This window comes from Hemicordylus capensis, chromosome 2, assembly GCF_027244095.1.
Source record: "Hemicordylus capensis ecotype Gifberg chromosome 2, rHemCap1.1.pri, whole genome shotgun sequence".
NCBI classification, from domain to species: Eukaryota; Metazoa; Chordata; class Lepidosauria; order Squamata; family Cordylidae; genus Hemicordylus; species Hemicordylus capensis.
The window spans coordinates 307,663,991-307,685,008 of record NC_069658.1 but is presented as its reverse complement, the minus strand read 5'-3'; the positions used below and the strand labels follow the sequence as shown (position 1 = coordinate 307,685,008).

The 21,018-nt window shown below is 42.6% G+C and overlaps 1 protein-coding gene across 6 annotated transcripts in view; it reads left to right on the top strand.

Annotated features, from left to right (window-relative positions):
• The window catches only part of CACNA2D3 (calcium voltage-gated channel auxiliary subunit alpha2delta 3), an 878,040-nt gene that overhangs the window by 566,866 nt on the left and 290,156 nt on the right, over nucleotides 1-21,018 (top strand). For all 6 annotated transcript variants that reach the window (XM_053293293.1, XM_053293291.1, XM_053293290.1 and 3 more), the window contains 2 exons: nucleotides 2,985-3,063; nucleotides 11,796-11,929. In XM_053293293.1, the coding sequence (XP_053149268.1) occupies nucleotides 2,985-3,063; nucleotides 11,796-11,929 (213 nt within the window). The remainder of the gene's footprint in view (nucleotides 1-2,984; nucleotides 3,064-11,795; nucleotides 11,930-21,018) is intronic.

Below are 21,018 nucleotides of genomic sequence, written 5' to 3'. Positions count from 1 at the left end.
CCAGCAACAGTCACTGGAAGTACTGTGCTGGGGGTGGATAGGGCCAGTTACTCTCCCCCTGCTAAATAAAGAGAATCACCATGTTAAAAGGTGCCTCTTTGCCCAGTTAGCAGGTACTTTATAACTGGCCAGTACTTATAGCCAGTACTTTATAACTGGAAGGCACTTGAAGATGATCTCTTCAACAACCCACCCCAACATAGAAAGGGAACCTCTGCTCATGAGAATGAAACTGTCCTGCATAAATGTTAATTTTCAGGGGGGATAAAAATGTCTGGAGTTATTGAATCCTATGTGTATTGGTGGGAACTGATGGATAGATGTGGGGATAGAGATGGTAGGAAGGGCTGCTCCTCTTTGCTTGACATTAGGAAGGGCAAGCTCAAAGTTCTTTAAAAACAAAACAGGTCTGCTGCTGAATGTGGGCAGAAAGCCACTGTAGCAATAACTGTCATCTCTAGTAATAACTGTCCCTCTAGACCTCATTAGGTCCACACTGGACCTTGGTGGTCAGATCGGGAGACTATGGAAAATCAGTAACTACGTGGCAGCCAGAGAGAACTTGTAGAAGTGTACTGAAGGCTGGATGTTGTAAACAATCAGTGTGGCTCTCTGATATTTGGAAGGAGACCCCTTTCAGATATTTCAATGACATTTCATAGGTGCCTCTTGTTAAGCAAATGATATTATTTAATTTATTTATTTTACATATTTTTATACCACTCAAAACTTATGTCTCTGGGTGGTTTACAAAAAGATAAAAACATTAAAACATTAGTTAAAAACAAAAACAAGACATGTAAAACACAACAATTTAATTTTTTTAAAAACAATATTCTAAAACAACATTAACAATCAAAACAGTATCAGTTAAAAGCCTGGGTGAACAGATGCATCGTCTTAAAAAGTTGTCTTTTTAAAAGTTGTAATAGAGAGTAATCCCAACACCTTGTTTATTAAAGGCCTGGCAGAATAAAAATGTTATACAGAATTTTTGAAAGATAATTAAGTCATTCTCTAGGGAAAATGAGTTCTGCCATTTTTCTTGGGTAGTTACTGATCTCCCCTTACTATATACCTTGCTATTCTAATTCTGCATAGACCAATTGAAGAGAATAATTTTGCTTGATGTTGGGGCATTGAGAAAAAGACAGTCCTTTGAGGATGTCAGGTTTAGTTAGGTTGGCAAAGAGTCTGACCCATTTCAGACATGACAATAAAACATGGACAAGCAATGGTGAGCTTCATGCTTATGAGCTCCTTCTGTGCTTCCCTCATTTACACAAGAGAGGAGGAGACTGGAAGTTTCTGTTTGCAACATGTAAGAAACCAAGGCTGATATCCAGACTAATCCAATGCTGGCACTATCTGGCGCTATGAGGGAGGGCTGTTTTTGCTCATCTCTCTTTCCTTCTGAAGCCCACTGAGCCTCCCAAAAATATATCCCTGAGGGTTGTGTGACGCTCAGACACATATTTCTAGGAAGCAGAGTGGGCTTCAGAGGAAAGGGGCAATTGGTGAAAATTGTCTCTCCCCCCCCCCCTTGTCATACCAGTGTTTGTCTAGATATGTGCTAGTCTAGATATCAGCTGCTCTTTCTTGTTACATCCAGATAAGGGAATATGTAGTTTCTATAAACAAGTTTGTTACTAGACCAGGATATAAAACCAGAATCTGATCTTTTCTACTGTGTGATTAGTCTTCTTTTCAAGCTGTATAAAGCATTATTTTCACTTATCTGTGACCTGTGACAAATTTTCATTAAGAACTGGTTTGCTCTGGGTAGTCTCAACTTTGAGTTCCCTCTAGGACTGAGTCTGGTTCAAAGTTCCAACATGCTTTTGGTTAATTGTCATCAGCAGAAATCTAACTGGAGAGCTCTACAGTTTTTCTTTCCAAGATAGAAAGGATAGGCAAATTGTTTGAAAGAATGTATCCTTACTTCTTTATTGTGGGAAGACTCATATTAATATATAAGCTCACACATTTGGGAGACAGAGGCTTTGCCAATAGGCTGTTTCATGTTTCCACATCTGTAGTAATAATTTGTTCAGTAATTAGACCCAAGACTAGAGCAATCTACTACTATAGAACTATAGAACAGACTTCTCTGTCACGTGACTTCATGTTACCCCTCAATAGCTTTAACTTTTCATTTAAGCTTACTTAAATTGCTATAGTTCTGGTGAAATGCCAAATAATGTGTAAGTGTTGTTTTGACTTTTTAAAACATAAATAAGTTATGAAAAGTCATTTGGTTTAATACTGCATGTTTGCGGCATAAATAGGCTGATAATTCCAAGCTCACTTACTCAGAAGTACATTCCATTTAAATCAATGGGACATCTTCGCTTAAGATTAGAGTGTGAGCTCTTTCTCATGATCAGTAAGAAAGGGCTACAGGGTGAGTGGGGAGGAAGCCTTGAAATGTTGATCTCCCTGCAGGCAATCCGGGCTGCTGGTCTGGGAGTGGAGATCACGCGCCCAGACATGCAGCTGCCCCTCAGGCAGCACAGTGGGTTGGGAGCCGGGATGCGCTGAGTGCACGGTGCATTATGGGGATCCCCCTGACGCTGGCTAGGAGCCCCACAGTCTCCCAGCCCTAGCTGCAAGCAGCCATGACTGGCAGACGATCCCCAAAAGGAGGCTAAGGGAGCACTTGCTCCCTTAACCTCGTCTTGGAGGCGGGCTCCAGAGGTGGGCTTGCGATGCCACTGGGAGCCAAGTGGCTCCTGGTGGTTCTCATGCACAGAGGAACCTGGGCTGGGCTTCCTCAGCCTGGTCTCCCTTGCACGTGAGAATAGCCTCTCTCTATATTTTTAACTTTCTGGTGCTTTATAACCTGTATATACACGTTCATCAGTTACCTGGGGTATTTCCTTAAAATGCACATCTGTAGCACAGTGATATTAATCTAGTTCTGTATTTTCTCTATTGGTCAGTGACCATAATAAAGATTCTGTCTGTCTGTTCTGTATTTTCAGGTTCGCATTTTCACCTACCTGATAGGAAGAGAAGCTGCCTTTGCTGATAATCTCAAATGGATTGCTTGTGCCAATAAAGGTTTGTTTGACTTCTTTTCAGGAGATGTTTACTTGCTGCATCTGTTGGCTCTTCTTCTCTGCAATACATCACAGACCATATTTGACCCTTCATTGGTACCTTTAACACCCTGGCTGAGGGAAGTAGCACTGTGATGGAAACCCTCATTACCCAGGGGCGTAGCTGGGGGAGAGGGGGCCTGTGTTCATCCCTCTCTAGGGAGGCCCCCCAGAGTGAGGGAGACAATGAAGAAAATAGGGAGGGATGGAGCTGGAGGGCCTCAGGAGCTGGGGGCCCGTGTTCTTGAACCCTTTCGTTCAATTATAGCTATGCCCCTGTCATTACCACTTGGTAAAATGACATATTAGGATAGCAAGGTGCCCTAGTATATGAGTAGAGGGTTGAACCATTAACCATTTGGGTTCATTTCTGGGCAGTCAGTATTTTTAATTCTCTGGTTCGGTTTGGTTCAGTTCAGATACCAACTTTAGTTATACGAAAGCTAGTCCAGATTTTAAACCAGTTTAGATGCATTTCATGCAGAATAATATCAAACTCTTTCACTTGCTTGGTAACTCTATAAAAGGAAACTATAATCATTTAACTTGAGAATTTCAAAAAAATTTTTTATAGAGCTTTAAAAATAAAATACAAACAGCATGATAAAGAATGGGAAAATAAAACAAACAATTGCAAGCTGAGTGTTTCATTACTTGTAGGGGTTGAATAAAGAGTGGAAGGTGAGGAGTATGAGTTCTGTTTTCAAACAGATACACTGGGGGCCTCACACCAGTGGGGAACCTTCTAGTTGGATTGCCTAACTCATGAGGGTGCAGTCCAACAGAGACCTGAAGGTAGGAGCCTCTGGTCCTACCCAGTGGACTGGCCCTCTAATGAGAAGGCTAATCCTTCTCCGACTACCAAGTTGATACGGGGCAGACGCATGTTGGGGCTTCCTGGACTGCTCCGACCAGGTCTGCCACCACAAGGGCAACTTTTGCCACAGTGGATCAGACCCCGGATCCTTTGCCCACCCTCATATACATATTCCCTCCTAGGAATTCGTCATGATCCTCTTATAGAAGTAATAGAAATAGAGTAATAGAAAAGTAGTGCTCCTCTCCATCCCCCATTACCTGCTTAGCCAAGAGGACAATTCATACTTGCTACCACAAGACCTGCTCTCCTCCCTCATTGAGAGCCATGAGAAAGTAGGTACATTTTCTATATAAGGACATTAAAACAGACACATCATGTGGCAATGGCCTAATCACAAAACTGTGAACCCCAACACATAATGCAGTGCAGTGGTAAAAACACTAGTTAAGCTAGAATTAATCTGTCATTGCATTCTGGACTGAAGTTTTCTCACTCCTGCATGTGTGCGCGCCACATGACATTCTAATGATTCACTTGAAGTACATCCATTTAGTCATGGATTATTGCTTTAACCACTGTCTGTGCCCATCTGATGGAAATTACACAGTTTAAAGTCTTGTCTTAATCAGCTAATATTGCACTAGGATTTAGCCTTAGTCATTGTACAGGAATCCTTTGAAGCAAGTTTTTGAAGGAAAGTTTAGTCAAAAACAAAGTATTTTAGCTTTTCAGACAGTACATCACCCATGCTTCATAAAGATCTAAGTGCAGCCATTCCAAGAATATGAACATGTGGAGGTAGCTTTCTTCCTCACAGAGTTGATATATGCTACTCCACGCTCTAAAAATGGAAAAATATTAAAGATTTTTGTTACTTGCCAAAGCTAAATAACCTTCATGGAAGTAGTCCTCTTGAGCAGTACACCATATCTGCATGGTCCTTGGAAAGAATATTCAGGGGACTCCTGTGAAGAGAGACATTCAGAAATCTACCCATACTTGTTGCCCAAATGCTCTTTCTATCACTTCCTTTTTAACTTTCTACAAGTTAAAAAAAACCCAAATCATTGTGGCTGTTCTCATGCACAGGATGCCCAGCCTGGGTTAGGTTGCGTGTGGGATCGGGCCTGATCTCAGTGGACCAGCGTTGCTTAGCCCAGCTTTTTAGTCCAGCTGCTAGCTGAGGTTAAGGGAGCGAGTGCTTCCTTAACCCAGGCCCCTGGATCATGTGGTTTGCTGGGGCTATCTTTAGCCCCAGCAGACACAGAAGGGCATCTAGAGCACCTGTATCTTGGAGGAATCACATAATGCATCACTGCTACAAGCATGCCATGCAGATGTGCTCCCAGAAACATGAGATTGGTAGTCTGGTGGAAAAGTGAGTTTAACAAGCCTTCCTGCTGCCACCCTGCCCACCCAGTCATGTGAATGACCTCAGTGTCTTTGCCAGATTCATGGATGGAGGAAATAAGGAAAAAGGAAGGGGTAGTACTCCAATAGAACAAGAAGTACACAGGGAGATAAGGAGTGAAATACTAAAGGAATGTACAATAGAGAAAATAATCCCATATGAATAATGATACTGAACCCAGTCAGTGTGTACTATAAAATTGTAATATTAAAAATACCTTGTACAAATAAACAGACAAAATGTGTAGTGCTGAATGACTTCCTTGGCCCTAAGGGATATATTTTTGGGAGGCATAGTCTTTTGATTGCTTAAAATCCCCTCCATACACTTGTACAACAGAAACGTGCAGTGCAGCATTAGTCTGGATGTTGGCTAGTGCCTTAAACAGCTTTCACTTCTTTCCCTTGTCCTGGGCATTCTGGGGACATATTTCAAACATTCCCCAGATTACTATGAGCCATTTGAAATGTTCCCAGATATTTATTTATTTATTTAACAGATTTATATACCGCCCAAAATGCAAGTCTCTGGGCAGATTATAACAATACAATCAAAACAACAAATTAAAAGTTCATTAGAACAATTTAAAATGTAAAGCAACATTAAAACTATTATAAACCATAAAATTATTAAAGCCTAGCCCACTTTCTACTGATTGCGGGAACCACCAGGCTTGCCCGCGAACCCGGTGGTTCCCAGGAAGCTAGCCCGCACCTTCCCCTTAAATTTGGTCAATGGAGAGAGCACTACATTAACCAAACTTTATTGCTTGTGTGCTGCCGTAGCATGTTGGGACCCACAAGTAGACCCCTAGGCTAGAAGGTCCCCCCAGAATGTCCCGCACACATGCGTGGGGCATCCTGGGATGGCCCCCAGTCCCAACAGACCCCACCAGCTCCTGCAGACCTCATCGAGGTGCTTCACAGTAATCATGTGAAGTGCCTCAGTATCTAATTAAAAGCCTGGGTGAACAAATGTGTCTTGACTGCCTTTTTAAAAGTTGTAAGAGATGGGTAGGCTCTTATTTCAGCAGGGAGCATGTTCCAAAGCCTCGGGGCAGTGATGAAGAAGTCCCGTCCCCAAGTAGCCACCAGACAAGCTGGTGGCAACTGCAAATGAACCTCTCCCAATGAGCTCAATGGGTGGTGTGGCTCATAGCGAAGAAGACAATGAAGTGAGTCTCATGACCAGTGAGACCTGCCTTAAAACCGTTTGCAGGGAGAGTGGGAGGCTTGTTTCAGCCTCCCAGCGGGGTCTCTTCATATATTGCCGCTGCGCGGAGCCACGCCACAACAATACATGATCAAATAGATGGGGTTAGCAGAGGACTCGCTCCGCTAACCTCATCTAAGGTGAGGGGGAATTAGGAGGGTTTGCTGCCGGGAGCCGCACAGCTCCCGTGGCAGCAGACGATCGGGCAAAAGCAGGCTAGGCTTTTGTAGCCTGCTTTTGTCCAATCGTGAGAATCTCCTCGGTCTCTTCAATACCCAGGGCCCAAGCTGTTTAGAGCTTTATATCCAAGACCTTGTATTTTCCCTGGAAATTTATCGGCAAACAGTGTAGATCTTTTAAGATAACAGTGATATGATCTCTCCAAAATGACCCAGCAACCAACCTGGCTGCTGGACCAACTGCAGTTTTCAGACTACATACAAAGGCAGCTCCAAATAAGAGTGCATTGCAGTAGTCAAGTCTGGAGGTGACCAGTAGATGAACCACTGTTCTGAGGTCATTTATCTCAAGAAACAGATGCAGCTGACATATCAGCCAAAGCTGATAAAAGGCACCTCTGGCAACTGCCTCAACCTGAGATATCAAGGAGAGGTTTGGATCCAGAAGCACTCCCAGACTGTGTACCCGTTCCTTCTGGGGAAGTGTGACCCCATCCAGAACTGGCAGATCAAAATCATCTCCCGCGTTCCGACCCCACACAATAAATACCTCCGTCTTATCTTGATTCAGCCTCAGTTTGTTATGTCTCATCCAGCCCATCACAACCTCCAGGCAGGCATTTAGGGAGGTTATGCTTTCTCCTGATGATATTGAGATGGAGAAAAAGATGTGAGTGTCATCAGCATACTGATAACACCATGCACCAAATCTCCTGATGATCTCTCCCAGCGGTTGTTAAACAACATCCGAGACAATACGGAGTCCTGAGGGATACCATACTGAAGTTGGGGATTTGAAGAATAAGACTCCCCGAGGGACACCATCTGGAATCTGCCCATGAGGTGGGAGTGGAACCACTGCAGAGCAGTATCTCCCACTCCCATCCCCCTCAGATGCTCCAGAAGGATACTATAGCCACCACCCTCTCAATTACCTTGGCCAACCATGGAAGGTTGGATACAGGCCTATAGTTGCTTAACTCTGAGGGATCCAATGCAGGCATCTTCAAAAGAGGTCTAATAATTGCCTCTTTAAGGTCAGGAGGCACCCTGCCCTCTCTCAGAGAAGCATTTATGATGTATGATTTATGAGCACTATACAACAACTTCCCTGCCAGATAGTATATGCCATGTCGGACAAGGGTCAAGAATGCAGGTGATAGGCTCCACTGCTCCAAGCAGCTTGTCCACATCCTCACGAGTCACAAACTGGAACTGATCCAGCCTGACTTGAGTCACTGGACACTTCCAGTTCAGACACTGCAGTATTTGTGGGGTCTCTGATTTAGTTATCATCCCCCTATTGTTTCTCCCCATTCCATTCCTAGAGCATGAACAATTAGCTGGAGAAACACATGGACAGGACAAATGATACGGCTTCCTTCAGAATTAATGCAAATCAATCAATCAGTTAATTAATTAATGCATATGAGTTCTTTCCAATGCAGAGTCGGGCCTCTTTTTGTTTTAAATTGTCATCATTTCCTTCTCTTTGCTCATCAAGCCAATTGACTAGATTTGATCCTCTCTCTCTACCTGTATGCATCTGGATTGGAAAATCAGATACATTTGATTTACATAAGAATAAGATGGCAAGACCCTTAATTGTTTGCTTCATAAACACCTACGTAAAAATCTATGTGGTGGCATGAACTTGCGTGAATTTCTCTGATACTTCATTGCACTTTTATTGAGCCAAAAACCTGTCCCTAGCATACATTTCTTTCATTCAAGGGATGTGAGTCTTAAGAGGTCCACTTATCAGCTGCAACACTGCTAGTTTGTTTTTTGGGGGAAAATGAAGGATAATAACTGCAGGAGAGGAACAAGTGAGACTTGGCAATGCTGATCTGCAGCGTCTCAGAAGGACTGCACTGCAGTCTCATTCTTGCATGGATGGGTAAGCCAAACTGTGTAGCTGTCACAGAGGTCACTGCCCCTAAAATCAATTTTCCTTGTCGTGATTTTCTCCTTGGAAGCACAGCAGAGGGTATTTGAAAGATTTCCAGCTGACTGGATTATGGATAGTGAAGTCCTTTCTCTGAAACAGGATTACAATGGATATTCACACCACCCAGCATGAGCCAACCCCCACCCCTCCACTCCCTGCTTCCATTCCAGCATGTTTCTCTGTTAACGTAAGAGGCTGTATCTTGAGGGAGCATGGGCTTAATGAGGCAAAGCAGCAGCCCATTTTAAATACATTAAAACTGTCAAGATCCCAAAGCTGCTACAGAATGGCTTATGAAAGTTCACAATGATCTTCCTCATAGTCTGTGGAGGAAGAGTGAGCCCGAAGGATAACAAAACTACAGATATTTCCAGGATCTTCAGGTGAACAAGTAAAGTTTTCCAAAAGTCCAGCATGCCAAATTGTAAAGGATTCAACCATTGCCTCTCCCTCAACCGTCCATTTCAATGGAAAATTTGCCAGCTGTAAAAACAGCTGTAAAGACTTTAATGTTTTAGTTAGCCACAAACAAAATAACCAGTATCAAGCGAGTTGTTAAGAAAATAGTCTACCTCACTTCAGTAATTTGAAGCCCCTTTTCTTTAATGTTAGTTTATTTAAGCATTAATTATGCAGTATCCATGTTCCTGGTACTTTACAGAACACAGAGGCAAAAAGTGAGAGGTAATTCATTAGTACACTCTTGCGGAGTCAGGAGTAGGGACAACAGTCAGTGTAGTCTATTGAGCTATGATCAGTCATGTAATTGCTATTATATCAACAAGGAATGGCTGGGGTTTAAGAATGCCCAAACCATGCACACTCTAATACTATCCTGAACTCTGGTCTCCTTCAGATAATTTCATTTAGGTAGGAACAACTTGTTACACACACGTGTAAAATTATCCTGGTGCTGACTTGAGTGAAGGCTTTGAAGGAAAGAAATGATGGGCATCGTGTGGCTTAATCCTTCCCCTGCCATATTTCTGTTGCAAACTGTTTCTCTGGCCACTTTCCCTTCCAAACAAAAATGGGCAAACTCAACCAAGTTTGCTTTGAATTGATCCATCAATGATCTGATTTCTTCTCCCCAGAATTGGGAGAGGTTTAGAAAATGATCTACCACCTCATCATCAGTCCCTTTGTATATCAGTGGCAGTGGGGTAGGGGGCAAAGGAGAACCAGTGGTGCTGTATGAAGACGAAGGCTGCATTGTTCTCTCCTCCCATCATCTTGACATGCTCCAGAGCAGTGCACCAGGACAAAAGTGAGAGTGCTTCATCTGTGTGAGGGCTCATACAGATACCATTTTTCTCCTCTTCCCATGTCACTCTGACATGCTCCTCTGCTATGCACCAGAGCAAAGGTACAATGGCCCTTGGAATGTGGTAACCCTTGGGGAGACTCCAAATTTCAAGAGCACCACATATTTACTCTGACAGGTTGTGGAGCAACACATCAGAAAGAAATGGGAGGGGAGGTTCTTCAGGGGCAACCAGACCTCTCAACTTGGATCATTTGGGTGTTTATCCTGTGGAGTTGCAGCCCTTGTCTTCTAAACTACACCTTTCCAAACTAAAAGAACAAAAGTTAAGAGTGTTGTGAAATTGCAGAGTGGAACTGACATGCCAGCTATTTTTCTTTTCTTTTCTGAAAAAGGCAGACCTCTGATCCTCTTATTCCTGCACTACGATGGGTGATTTTTAAAAAATCATAATTACCCCCCCACACACACACACACATACTGTACATACTGTCAGGTATCTCACAACCCATTGCTATACATGTCAAGCAGAAAGAGATCCTTCCAAGTAGCACAGAATGGCTCAGTAACGGGGATGGAGGCGGTGGGAGGGAAGGAGTTTTTAGTGGGAGAACTTTAGTCCTGTTCAGTTCTTAATCTGTGGACACTGACTCAGGTACAGTGTTAGGAACATAGGAACATAGGAAACTGCCATATACTGAGTCAGACTATTGGTCTATCTTGATCAATATTGTCTTCACAGACTGGCAGCAGCTTCTCCAAGGTTGCAGGCAGGAATCTCTCTCAGCCCTATCTTGGAGAAGCTAGGGAGGGAACTTGAAACCTTCTGCTCTTCCCAGAGTGGCTTCATCCCCTGAGGGGAATATCTTGCAGTGCTCACACATCAAGTCTCCCATTCATATGCAAGCAGGGCAGACCCTGCTTAGCTATGGGGACAAGTCATGCTTGCTACCACAAGACCAGCTCTCCTCTCCGTGTTCGTAGGAGTGTGCTAGCAAGCCCTACTGATGCATTCTTAAGCCATTTCTCCCTGCCCGCTCCCCTTCATACATACATCTTCTGCCTTCTACTAGGAGAGATCCTCCCCATGTTCAGAAACATTGGGTATCCAGTATTCCTGATCTCAGGGAGGAGCTCTGTTTGTCTCTGCATATGAATGTTGCAACGCATGCTTGGAGAACAGGGGTGGGGCACATTGGCACCAGTGTGGAGTTTGCCAGCCTGCTCCCATGGGCACTGTACCTTGTAATAGCATTCCTCATGATTAAGGATGACTGAACAAGGCTTTTGCAATAGTATCAGAGACAGATCAGTATTTCTTTCCTAGTGTTGATCAATCCTTGTCATCTGTCTTCAGGCATAGAATGAATAGAGTTAGAATTTGATAGAACTAGAAGATTTCCACAAGCTGCCTTGTGTTTGTGATGCTGAACACTCGGAATTGACGTGTGGAAGAAGCAAATAGAACTCCACCACTTTCAAGCATTTACCTTTAAGAACAAACTCTCTCTAGTTTTACTTTATCCAGAAGCTGAAAAATTGACTTGGAACCAAAAAAATTAGTACAGGCTGTGCAGTGGTGTATAACACTCTGAGGAGTAGAACCTTTCAGGACTGACATATCATTTCACAGACTTGTGCTTTCACAAATTAATGCTTGACAAGGCTGCTTCTTTGGGATTTTTTTCTTCGGGGTTTTTCTTTTCTATTTCTTGTAGTGCAAACAGGAGACAAGATGAACATAATTATTATGCATAATGTTTGGTACAGTATTCCATATTCAGTTATGTCTGCAGGTCCTCATGTACGTATTCGACTTTGTATTTTATTATCTTTTTTTTTTTTTAATTTCCACAGGGTTTTTCACTCAGATCTCTACACTAGCAGATGTGCAGGAAAATGTCATGGAATATCTCCATGTGCTTAGTCGACCCAAAGTGATTGATCAAGAGCATGATGTGGTATGGACTGAGGCCTATGTTGACAGCACTGTAAGTCTGCAAAAGGCAATATTTAACACATCCTGTTTATTTGCAGAACATCAAGTGCAGGGCTTCTATTGCATTTAATACTATGGTGAATGCTCTAAGCTTCCTTTCCCTTGAATGTGGATTGTGCATGTGCTTCCAAGATGAAGTTCAATTTACATAGCTTGAATGAACTTGTTTCAGCTGCAGCAATTAATGGCAAGTCTTTCATTTGTAGAGAAACATAAGGTTTGTGTATTAAAGAAAGCAAAGCTGTCATTTTGCTCATCAGTCACATAGTATCAAGTAAGCATAAATCAACTACTGTGAATAACACTTATACAACTGTGGTCAACACTGGTAGCCCAGATGACGAGGTTATAGTTCTGATGTTGAAAAGCAGAGGTGGAAAACTTGTTAATCACTGAGAAGGATACCAGGTGCCAGTAAATAACTTCTAATCTACATATTTTAGTTACAAGCCATTAATTTAATCTGTGCACCATTTTCATGAATGTGATGCATGTTAAGCCAAAGTGAGTGGATGTGCTAGATCTAATTCAAAGTTGTTCACTCTGAATGCAGAAGGAAACTGTGGCTAAATTCCTCAAAAAATATCAAGGTGAGTTTGGAAATAATCTTCTCCCAAGTTAAGTTGGTTTGCTCAGGATTCCAGTAGGAAAATTGTCAAAAAATTGCTTTGGACGTTTTTGAATATGAACAATATAATATGGATTGGTTCCTAACCCTGTGCTTCATGAATGGAAACTTCTTCTGTGAGTGGAAGTCTCCTTCTGTGAATGTAAGGAACTTGTGTTCACAGAGTGCAATGTTAGGATCCAACCCATTGTGTGTGTTTAGTTTGTGGACAGTAAAAATTACAGCTACATTTTTAAAAGGAGAATGCCTTTCATGTTGAAGCTGCATAGATATCTGTCTCCATTTAGAGTGTGTTCTTAATAATGTATTTTTCAATGACAATATAATATTTTTGTTTTGTTTGCATGTGTTTTTATGTTAAGTAGTAGACTATCAAGATCATTTGTAATTCACTATATATGTGTGTGTGAGTGTATATGTATATATGTGCACACACACACACACACACACACACACACACACACACACACTTACTTCTAAACTTAGGATACATATGGTGGGACTGCTCCATTTAAAATCAATCACAAATATTCTTAGCTTAGTATGAATCACTCTAATCTTTATTCTAATTGACACTAGTGTTTTTAGTTCTTTTCTGTTCTTTTAACCTTACCAGTACTGGGCAAAGCTCAGAAATCTCATCAGGTGAACTCAATCTGATGTTCTAAAAACCTTTTTAAAACACATGCACAAAATTGTCAGGTTTATGAGTCTCATGCAACTTTATACTAGAATTTACATTATAGCATTCCAGAAATATTTATTAAAACCTACTTTTATTGCTGTGATAAATGAACTGTACAATTCTTAACTACTTTATTGTGACAAAGGTATGAAATTTGTATAGGTTTTCATATGCATCTTAGGTTTTAATGGGGATTGTATTATGGAATTCAGGCCTGCTATTCCAATGCAACCGCCAGTCCTGCCTGTTTGTGGCCACTATCTCCTAGCTATTTAGGGTGGCTAACATCCTGCCTAAATTACTCGATGGAAGTCTTGTTGAAATTAAGTAGTCTTTTAGTAACTCATGAGCAATAATATCTATTTAGTCTGGATGTCACCTGGTGTAATTGATGATGCTTCTGGTTTCCTGTTCCTAATTTTCAGTTTCCTGGCAGAAAATCTTGTATTTTATATTTCATACTTGCTCAGAAATTGTCCTGAGCTAATTATTGCAGTACTCCTGTCAAGGTCGCTGGTCCTCCCTAGGTGCCTCAGAGTGTAGGAAAGAGGGGCTAATTCACCCTGTTCCTCTTCCACACACATGGATTGAGATTTTCCTTAGCCTTTCTTCAGAGATCCTGGGGCTCCCTCAGCACTCACTTTCACTTGTCACCTTCATCAGCAGCACCAGTCCTCTAAAATAGCTTAGTGTAGAACTCACAAGTTGTGAGTTCCCTTCCTTCCTTCCCGGAACCTCCCACCCCTTCCTGGATCATCCCCAGTGGCCTGTGGCATCACGCTCCATTCCCCTTGGTACTCCCCCTTCCTGGTGTCAAGCAGCATCTCTGCTGGTTCCACCCCTAGCTCCCTTGCCACACTTAGCTACCCGATTACCGGGCCAGCTGTCTCCTCCCTGTTCTGTTCAAGCCCTGCCTCCCCACTCCACAGCTGATCAGCGGGCATGTGTCCTCCAGCCAACTCGGTTGGGTGCTGCCTGAAGACGGGTGAAAGAAGTGATCTCATCGTTGGTGCCCACCCTGCCGCCAGCCGGACGGGGAGCTTTGGTGGGTGTTCGTCCGGAGCGTGGTGAGTGCGTTCCGGACAATTCCAAAATCTTGAACCTTCTATGGTAAATTGCCATGGGATTAAATATACTTGCATCCATTTTCATAAGAGTCTGAATTTATCCTGTGTTCGTACTTTAAGTAAGCACCAAGCTCACTTGTACAGTTTTGTTGCTTAAAAATCTCTGAGCTTGGATCAGTCTTTGACTCGTCTATTGGTTCAGGTAATTGTTACCAACTGCATTTCTCCATAATCACCTGGGTATAAAGGAAATTTATGATGGTAGAAGTGTAACCCTCAGCCAGACCAACAGAATGAGATACTGTGCTGTTTTGGGTTGGTTGCGGGACTTCTGAGAGCAGTTTTTGTGATACTGTATACATCTGCACCTTCATAGTACATACAGTTATAACATTGTGTGAGTCTCACTCTTTTGTTATGTTAGTCACATCTGAACATCTACAATTGCAGCCACATTTTTCATATACACTTTTGCTACCTTTAAAACTAATTTCTTCAAGTAGCATTGGAATTACGATGTGCGCTTATCATCTATCTTCCACTGCAACATTTGGTGTGGCCATCAATAAGTGCTTACTACCTCAAATTTTGTATGAAGCAGGATGAGAGCTGATAATGTTCTTTTGATTGCATCTCTCACTCCCATTTGATTTAAGGCACTGAGAGTGCAATTTTATGTCTTGGAGCTGAGTGGTTAGTTGTGTGAAATGACTATTGCATATCAGCTGTACTGGATTCTGCCATCTTATCATATAATGTAGTACCTGTCAATGGGAGGCCAGGGGGGACGTGATAAGCTTAGCAGATGGCAACTATCCATTCAACTGCTGGTGCTATCAAACTTTTCTTTCTTTCCCATGTTTTTGGGTTATTTCTGTATTAGGAGGAGCGGATTGCAGCATGCTGCCTTTAAGGGAAATTCTTTAATTGTACTTAAGTGCTGTCTTTGCTAAGAAGCTTATCTTATAGCTTAAGCCTACTTTATTCACTGACTGTTAATTTTTATATTCTGTGAGTAGGAAACTTTTACACCAGGGTCACAATTCAACCCAAAGTTAGCACTTTTAAGCCATACATTCTTTAAGTTCTGCATATACTTGCATCTCTTCCATTGAGATAATCCTTAATTTTGGCTATAATGTGCATCTGTATATGTTACATATTACTAGCACATGTAACTATACATATAATAGTAATGCTGAATAGAAATATATGAATGTTACATATTCTGAACAAAACTATAGGGATAAGAAAAGCATTTCTAAGCCATATTGTATTATGTCAATGAAGACAACATTATCTGGACCCCACACCAACTGGCTGCAAAAAGAGCAGTTTTCAAACCAGTTTGCCTAGGTATCCATTCCACTGAAATCAGTTAGATTTACTCTAAAAGAGCATAGATGGCTATAGCATGATATTTTATAGAGCATGTTCTAAATGTGGACATACAACTTCTAGTGTAGGGACTTTGATTTAGATTTGTATGCAGCTGTGGCGTAGGGAGGCCCCAGTTCAGCCCGCTACCAGTGCCCCCCCCAGCCATGCCCACTGCACATGGCCCCATTTATGAGTGAAACCACACCCCCTGCATCTGACATCAGATGCAGGGGACGTGACAGGGGCATGAGGTGCAGCCCCTAAGCGTGGCAACCTGGGTTCTTTGAACCCCTTTGCACAATGGTGGCTTTGCCCCTGGTATGCAGGGTAATATTTGGAACCATTATGACTTTGGTAATTGCCCCAGAGTGCTAATTGGTCCAGATGTAATACAGCCTGTAATACAGCGGAGCATATATGATCTTCTCATTTTGTTTGCATACAATCTTCTTTGGTTCACAGCAAATATATCTAGGATTGAGGTGCCAGTATCTATATCTTAATACTACATAAAAGTATCATAACTTTAGCCCTTGTAATATGGAGTTGATTGGAATAGGTTTTTTAAACAAACATAGGTCCATTGATGTGGATAATCGAACACTTTGTGTCTTGCAAAAGATTGTTCTTTGCATCAGTTTCCATACTGTAGCCTAATATTTTACTTTCACTATATAACTTTGAAATTTTCATACTCAAGGTTTAGCACAAAGATGTGGGTTTTTTTCAAACCAAAGTATAACATTCAGTTCTAACTCTTCCTGTCCCCGGACTCATTAGCTTCCCTGGCCCACAGATTTTCAGCTGTCCAAACTTCCTTGCTGTCCACTCCCTGACTACCTTCATCTCACAGCCCTGCCTGTTACTACACACTGTGAGCATTTTGCTAGAGTTTTGCTAGACGTGCTCTTTAGCCAGGTTACCCCCTTTTTCATTCTGTGCCACTTATACCCCCCTCCCACCCATTTTCATTCAGGCTCAGCCTTCAGCCTTCTCCCTCCTCAGCCTTTTGGTAACCACTCCCTGGGTAGAAGTTACAACAAACCATGGCAGAATCTTTTGTATGGTCAAAGACTCTTCATAACTCATCATCATCTCCTAAATCCTCTTCTATCAAGGGTAGCTATTGTATAATGTATTTAAGTAATATCTTCTTGAAGTGGCAATGTCCTTCCTTCACTGACTTCCTGTTCTGTTCCTGTTCCTTTTCTTTTTCCTGTTCTTCTCAAATTCCTTTGTCCTCTCTTTTCTTACATACAAATGTAAGCTTCTTACAGAAATTTTATGTGCATAGAATGGTTGGGGGCAGGCTCCACCTTTGACACATGTGCATTTCAACTGTCTGAAGATAACCTCACACTTACAACTGAATACATGTAGGGCTCTTTTCCAGAGGTACCGAAGGCATGGGGAAGAATGCTTCACATATGCAATTGTACACAGGGGGCTTTTCAGACAGTACAATGTGTGCCTCAGTGAGCAGAGCCTTCTGTGGCAGTACCGCCTCCCCCCCGCCCCCCGGCACATTCATGTAAGTGCTTATAATGTCTGGAAAGGATTCTAGTCTCTCTTGTCCCAATTTTAATTTATTTATTTATTACATTTTATATCCTGCTCTTCCTCCAAGGAGCCCAGAGCGGTGTACTACAAACTTAAGTTTCTCCTCACAACAACCCTGTGAAGTAGGTTAGGCTGAGAGAGAAGTGACTGGCCCAGAATCACCCAGCAAGTATCGTGGCTGAATGGGGATTTGAACTTGGGTCTCCCCACTCCTGTTCCCTTATCCCTTTTTCTCCTTGTCCCTGTCTTTCCTCAACTTCCCTGCCTACACCTCTGTTTGCCTCAGGCTCCCTCCCTTATCTATATTCCTGACTGGGCTTCTCCTGTGTCCTGTTGTTCCACTTATCTATTACTTGGCCTCGGGATTCACTTAGCTTCCCTGCATTCTGGGTTTTGTCCCTGATGTTAAGAACTAGATGTATTTCATCTACACACACACACACACACACACACACACACACACACACACTTACTTTAAAAAACCCTTTCTTAAATGGACATTTTGCAGTTCAGATTTTGACATCAAAATTTGACGCAAAATTCAACATTCAAGTTTTGGAATTAAAATTTGACATTGAAATCCCACCTGTTCATGAGGATGTTTCCTGATTGATTAAATGAATGTCTTGATAATCTTTATAGAGTGGTATTGCAAAACATCAATCAGCTTCTGTCAAATGTTGGCTCCTACTGCAAAATTGTGGGATAGCAATCATTTATTTTGGATATCATTGAGTTTTAGGACATCTAGAGAGTACTACTAACCATCAGGATTCACAGAGGATAATTTTGAGAAGAATCTTAGGTACAAATGGTTTCAGCTCTGACCCTCACAGAAGTTGCACTGTTTCTTGGCATGGTACTGCTGACAGCTTCGCTCTGATCAGCCAGAATGATGGCCACCTTTTAGCCTAAAGCTTCATGCACTGGAATATTTACATTGACAGTTTGTTTGCTGAACCAGGAGGTAAATATTAGGTTGATTGCTAAGCATCTGCAAGTCTTCTAAGCAGTGTTGATAAGTCATTTTGTGGCAGTTCACCACCAATTTATGAAAACGTAACTCCTTCCTGCCTCTTGATAATGGGAGAGATGGAAACTAAAAGTAATTTAATGCAAGATAAGTGTTGTAGAACTGTAATAGGTTCAATCCAGCCAAGGTTAAAAACTTTTAATTCCCCATTGAAGTTAAACATTCACTTAATTCTCTCCCATTCAAATCTTTGAGCCGCAGAAATGCTTAACTTTTTCTAGATCCTGCTTCATGTGGGCAAGTCTTAAGCAAGGTTTTAAACATTTGCAAGTGTATCTACAAATGCTGTGAGTTATATCCATGCTCTGAAACAAGAATGAGTATGATAAGTAAAACAGTGACATATTCTTACAAAACCTGGGCTTCAGCTACAAAATAATGTCTGCTTATTTTATGATAGCAAATAAAATAATACTCATAGAGGCTGTTCTCACATGCAGCCAAGAGTAGGCTAAGGCAGCCTCTTGCCTGCATGTGTGAAGCCGTGGCAGCTGAGTGGCTGCCGGCAGTGCAGAAGTGGCAAACCACCTGCGCAGCCACCCTCTTAAATGAGGTTAACGGAGCACTTGCTCCCTTAACCCTATTTCCATGCTTGTGTGCAGCACTGGCTGCTTTTTGCCGGCACTGCAGCAGTAGCACTTGTGTGGTGCATTATGGGAGTTCCGAGGGCCAGGAGGGTGTATCCTGTCCCCGACCCTGCACGCTGCTGGGGGCTAACAGTGATGGTCTGGGCGGGTGATCTTCCCACCCAGGGAGTAACAAAGGGTTGTCTACGGGGAGGGGAAGGTAATTTTCAGCAGCCTTCTCCGCCTCCCTCCACTAAGCCCTTCTATTGTGCGAAAGGGCTCAAATTGTGTTTGACTGCTCTTCATAAATAAATTGACCTTCAAGCCTCTACTTCTTTAGTACCGTTTAAATTCACACTGTGTACACTGTAGTGACATTGGACATTCTTGTATGTAAAGCATCATGCAAAATACCGCCTCTCCTCATTTCCATGTTTTGCTGTGTCCTGAAGCTCATTTTTTTAATGACACAAAGATGGAGATAGATGAAGATAGCACTCTGCAGTCTGCAGCTGGCTTCCTCATATTTCATAGTATAATCTTTGCATGAGCTTTAGTCTTAAGAAGTGTTTTTTTAAGATGCAGTGTGTGTGCCTTGCTGAAATGTGTTTTTGATGCTCATGAGGAGCCGCATTATAGGAGGCTGTGGCATGGCACATGTGGGTGGGGGGAGGCACGTGGTGGGGCAGTGGGAGGAAGGAAGGGTGACTGGCACTCACCTCCCCCAGCATGGGAACCACGGAAGGAAGGAAGGACCTGGCCCCAAAGTCTGCTATTTGCTATTGAAGCACATTGCACACCCAGGCCCAAATAACGATAGGGCACGCGTAGTTGGAAAAAAATATGGCCACTTTATTCAATATTTACAAAACCTGCAATGAGGAATCTTAATTAAAGTGCAGGTATCCCCTATGTGGGTCAGTCTCATAGGAGGTATGCCCACAGGAGGGTGAAGGACTGGGCTTTTATTTGGCTTGGTACCCAGTCTGAACCTCTTCTCTACCATGATGTTACCCTCATCAAGGAGATGCATGCCAGCCCACCTCAATCCAGGTCATGAGAAACTGAGCAGTATTTGTTGGTATGCATCCGAGTGGGAGCTGATCCAGCCTGAGAGTCGTATGATCACCAAGCCTTCCTCCATATTCCCACTCACCATAATGGCCCTCCAGCCCAACACCAATGTAAATTAACTTATCCTGACCTGCAGTGAACAATTAACCCCAGGGACTGCCTTAACAAAATCAGTGAGAAGTAGGCAAAAAAAAGGCCCCAACATTAGCCAATCAATTGGGACCCCCAAAATTCCAATTAGGCCCCATTGGTGACTGGGATATCCCTCACTGAGTCCAGGAGCAGGCAGGAGGGTGCCTGCCCATAGAGCAATTGAAAGACAGAGCAAAGGAACCAACTTCTTATGCAGCCACTCCTTGCATGTGATTGGTCCATCGGTGTCATGTGCTGAGGGGACTAAAATGGCAGCCTATATGCCTGTCTCTTGGGCCAGCCCATAACTCTTCCCCCCCTCCCCCGCTTGTCCCATATTCTGCTAAGGGGTGAGGAGTGGCTTTCCTGCTGCCCTGTGTCCAACATGGGTTGCTGCTGCCTGCCTTCTTGGGCAGAGTGAGGGCCTTTTGTAAAACCAGCCAAAAATTTAAATCAAAGATCAAAACATATACAGAATTCATTATAAAACTATCAAAACAAAGAAACAATGAACATTCAACTAAAAGCTTGGCTGAACAAGTGTGTCATTAGTTGTTTCCTAAAAACCATCAGGGATGGAGCAGCTTTAATTTCCACAGTAAGTGTGTTCCGCAGCCCTGGGGAAACTATAGAGAAGGCTTGCCTCTGAGTTGCCACCAAAAGTACTGGAGGTACCCTCAGATGAACTTCCTTTGACATTAAACAGAATCTCCTAAATACATATCAATGCTGATTGGGTTTTAATTGAATTGTCAATAACTACCCAGGACAGAGATCATGGATATCATTTTGGGATGTCCCAAAATGACTTTGATAACTTGTCCTAGGCAGTTTAGGACTTTAAAGGTAAGAACCACCACCATGAATTGTGCCCCAAAGCTAACTAGCAACATATGAATTTCACTCACAATGTAATGATGTGATCCTAGTAGATAGTTCTGGTCAGAACCTCAGGC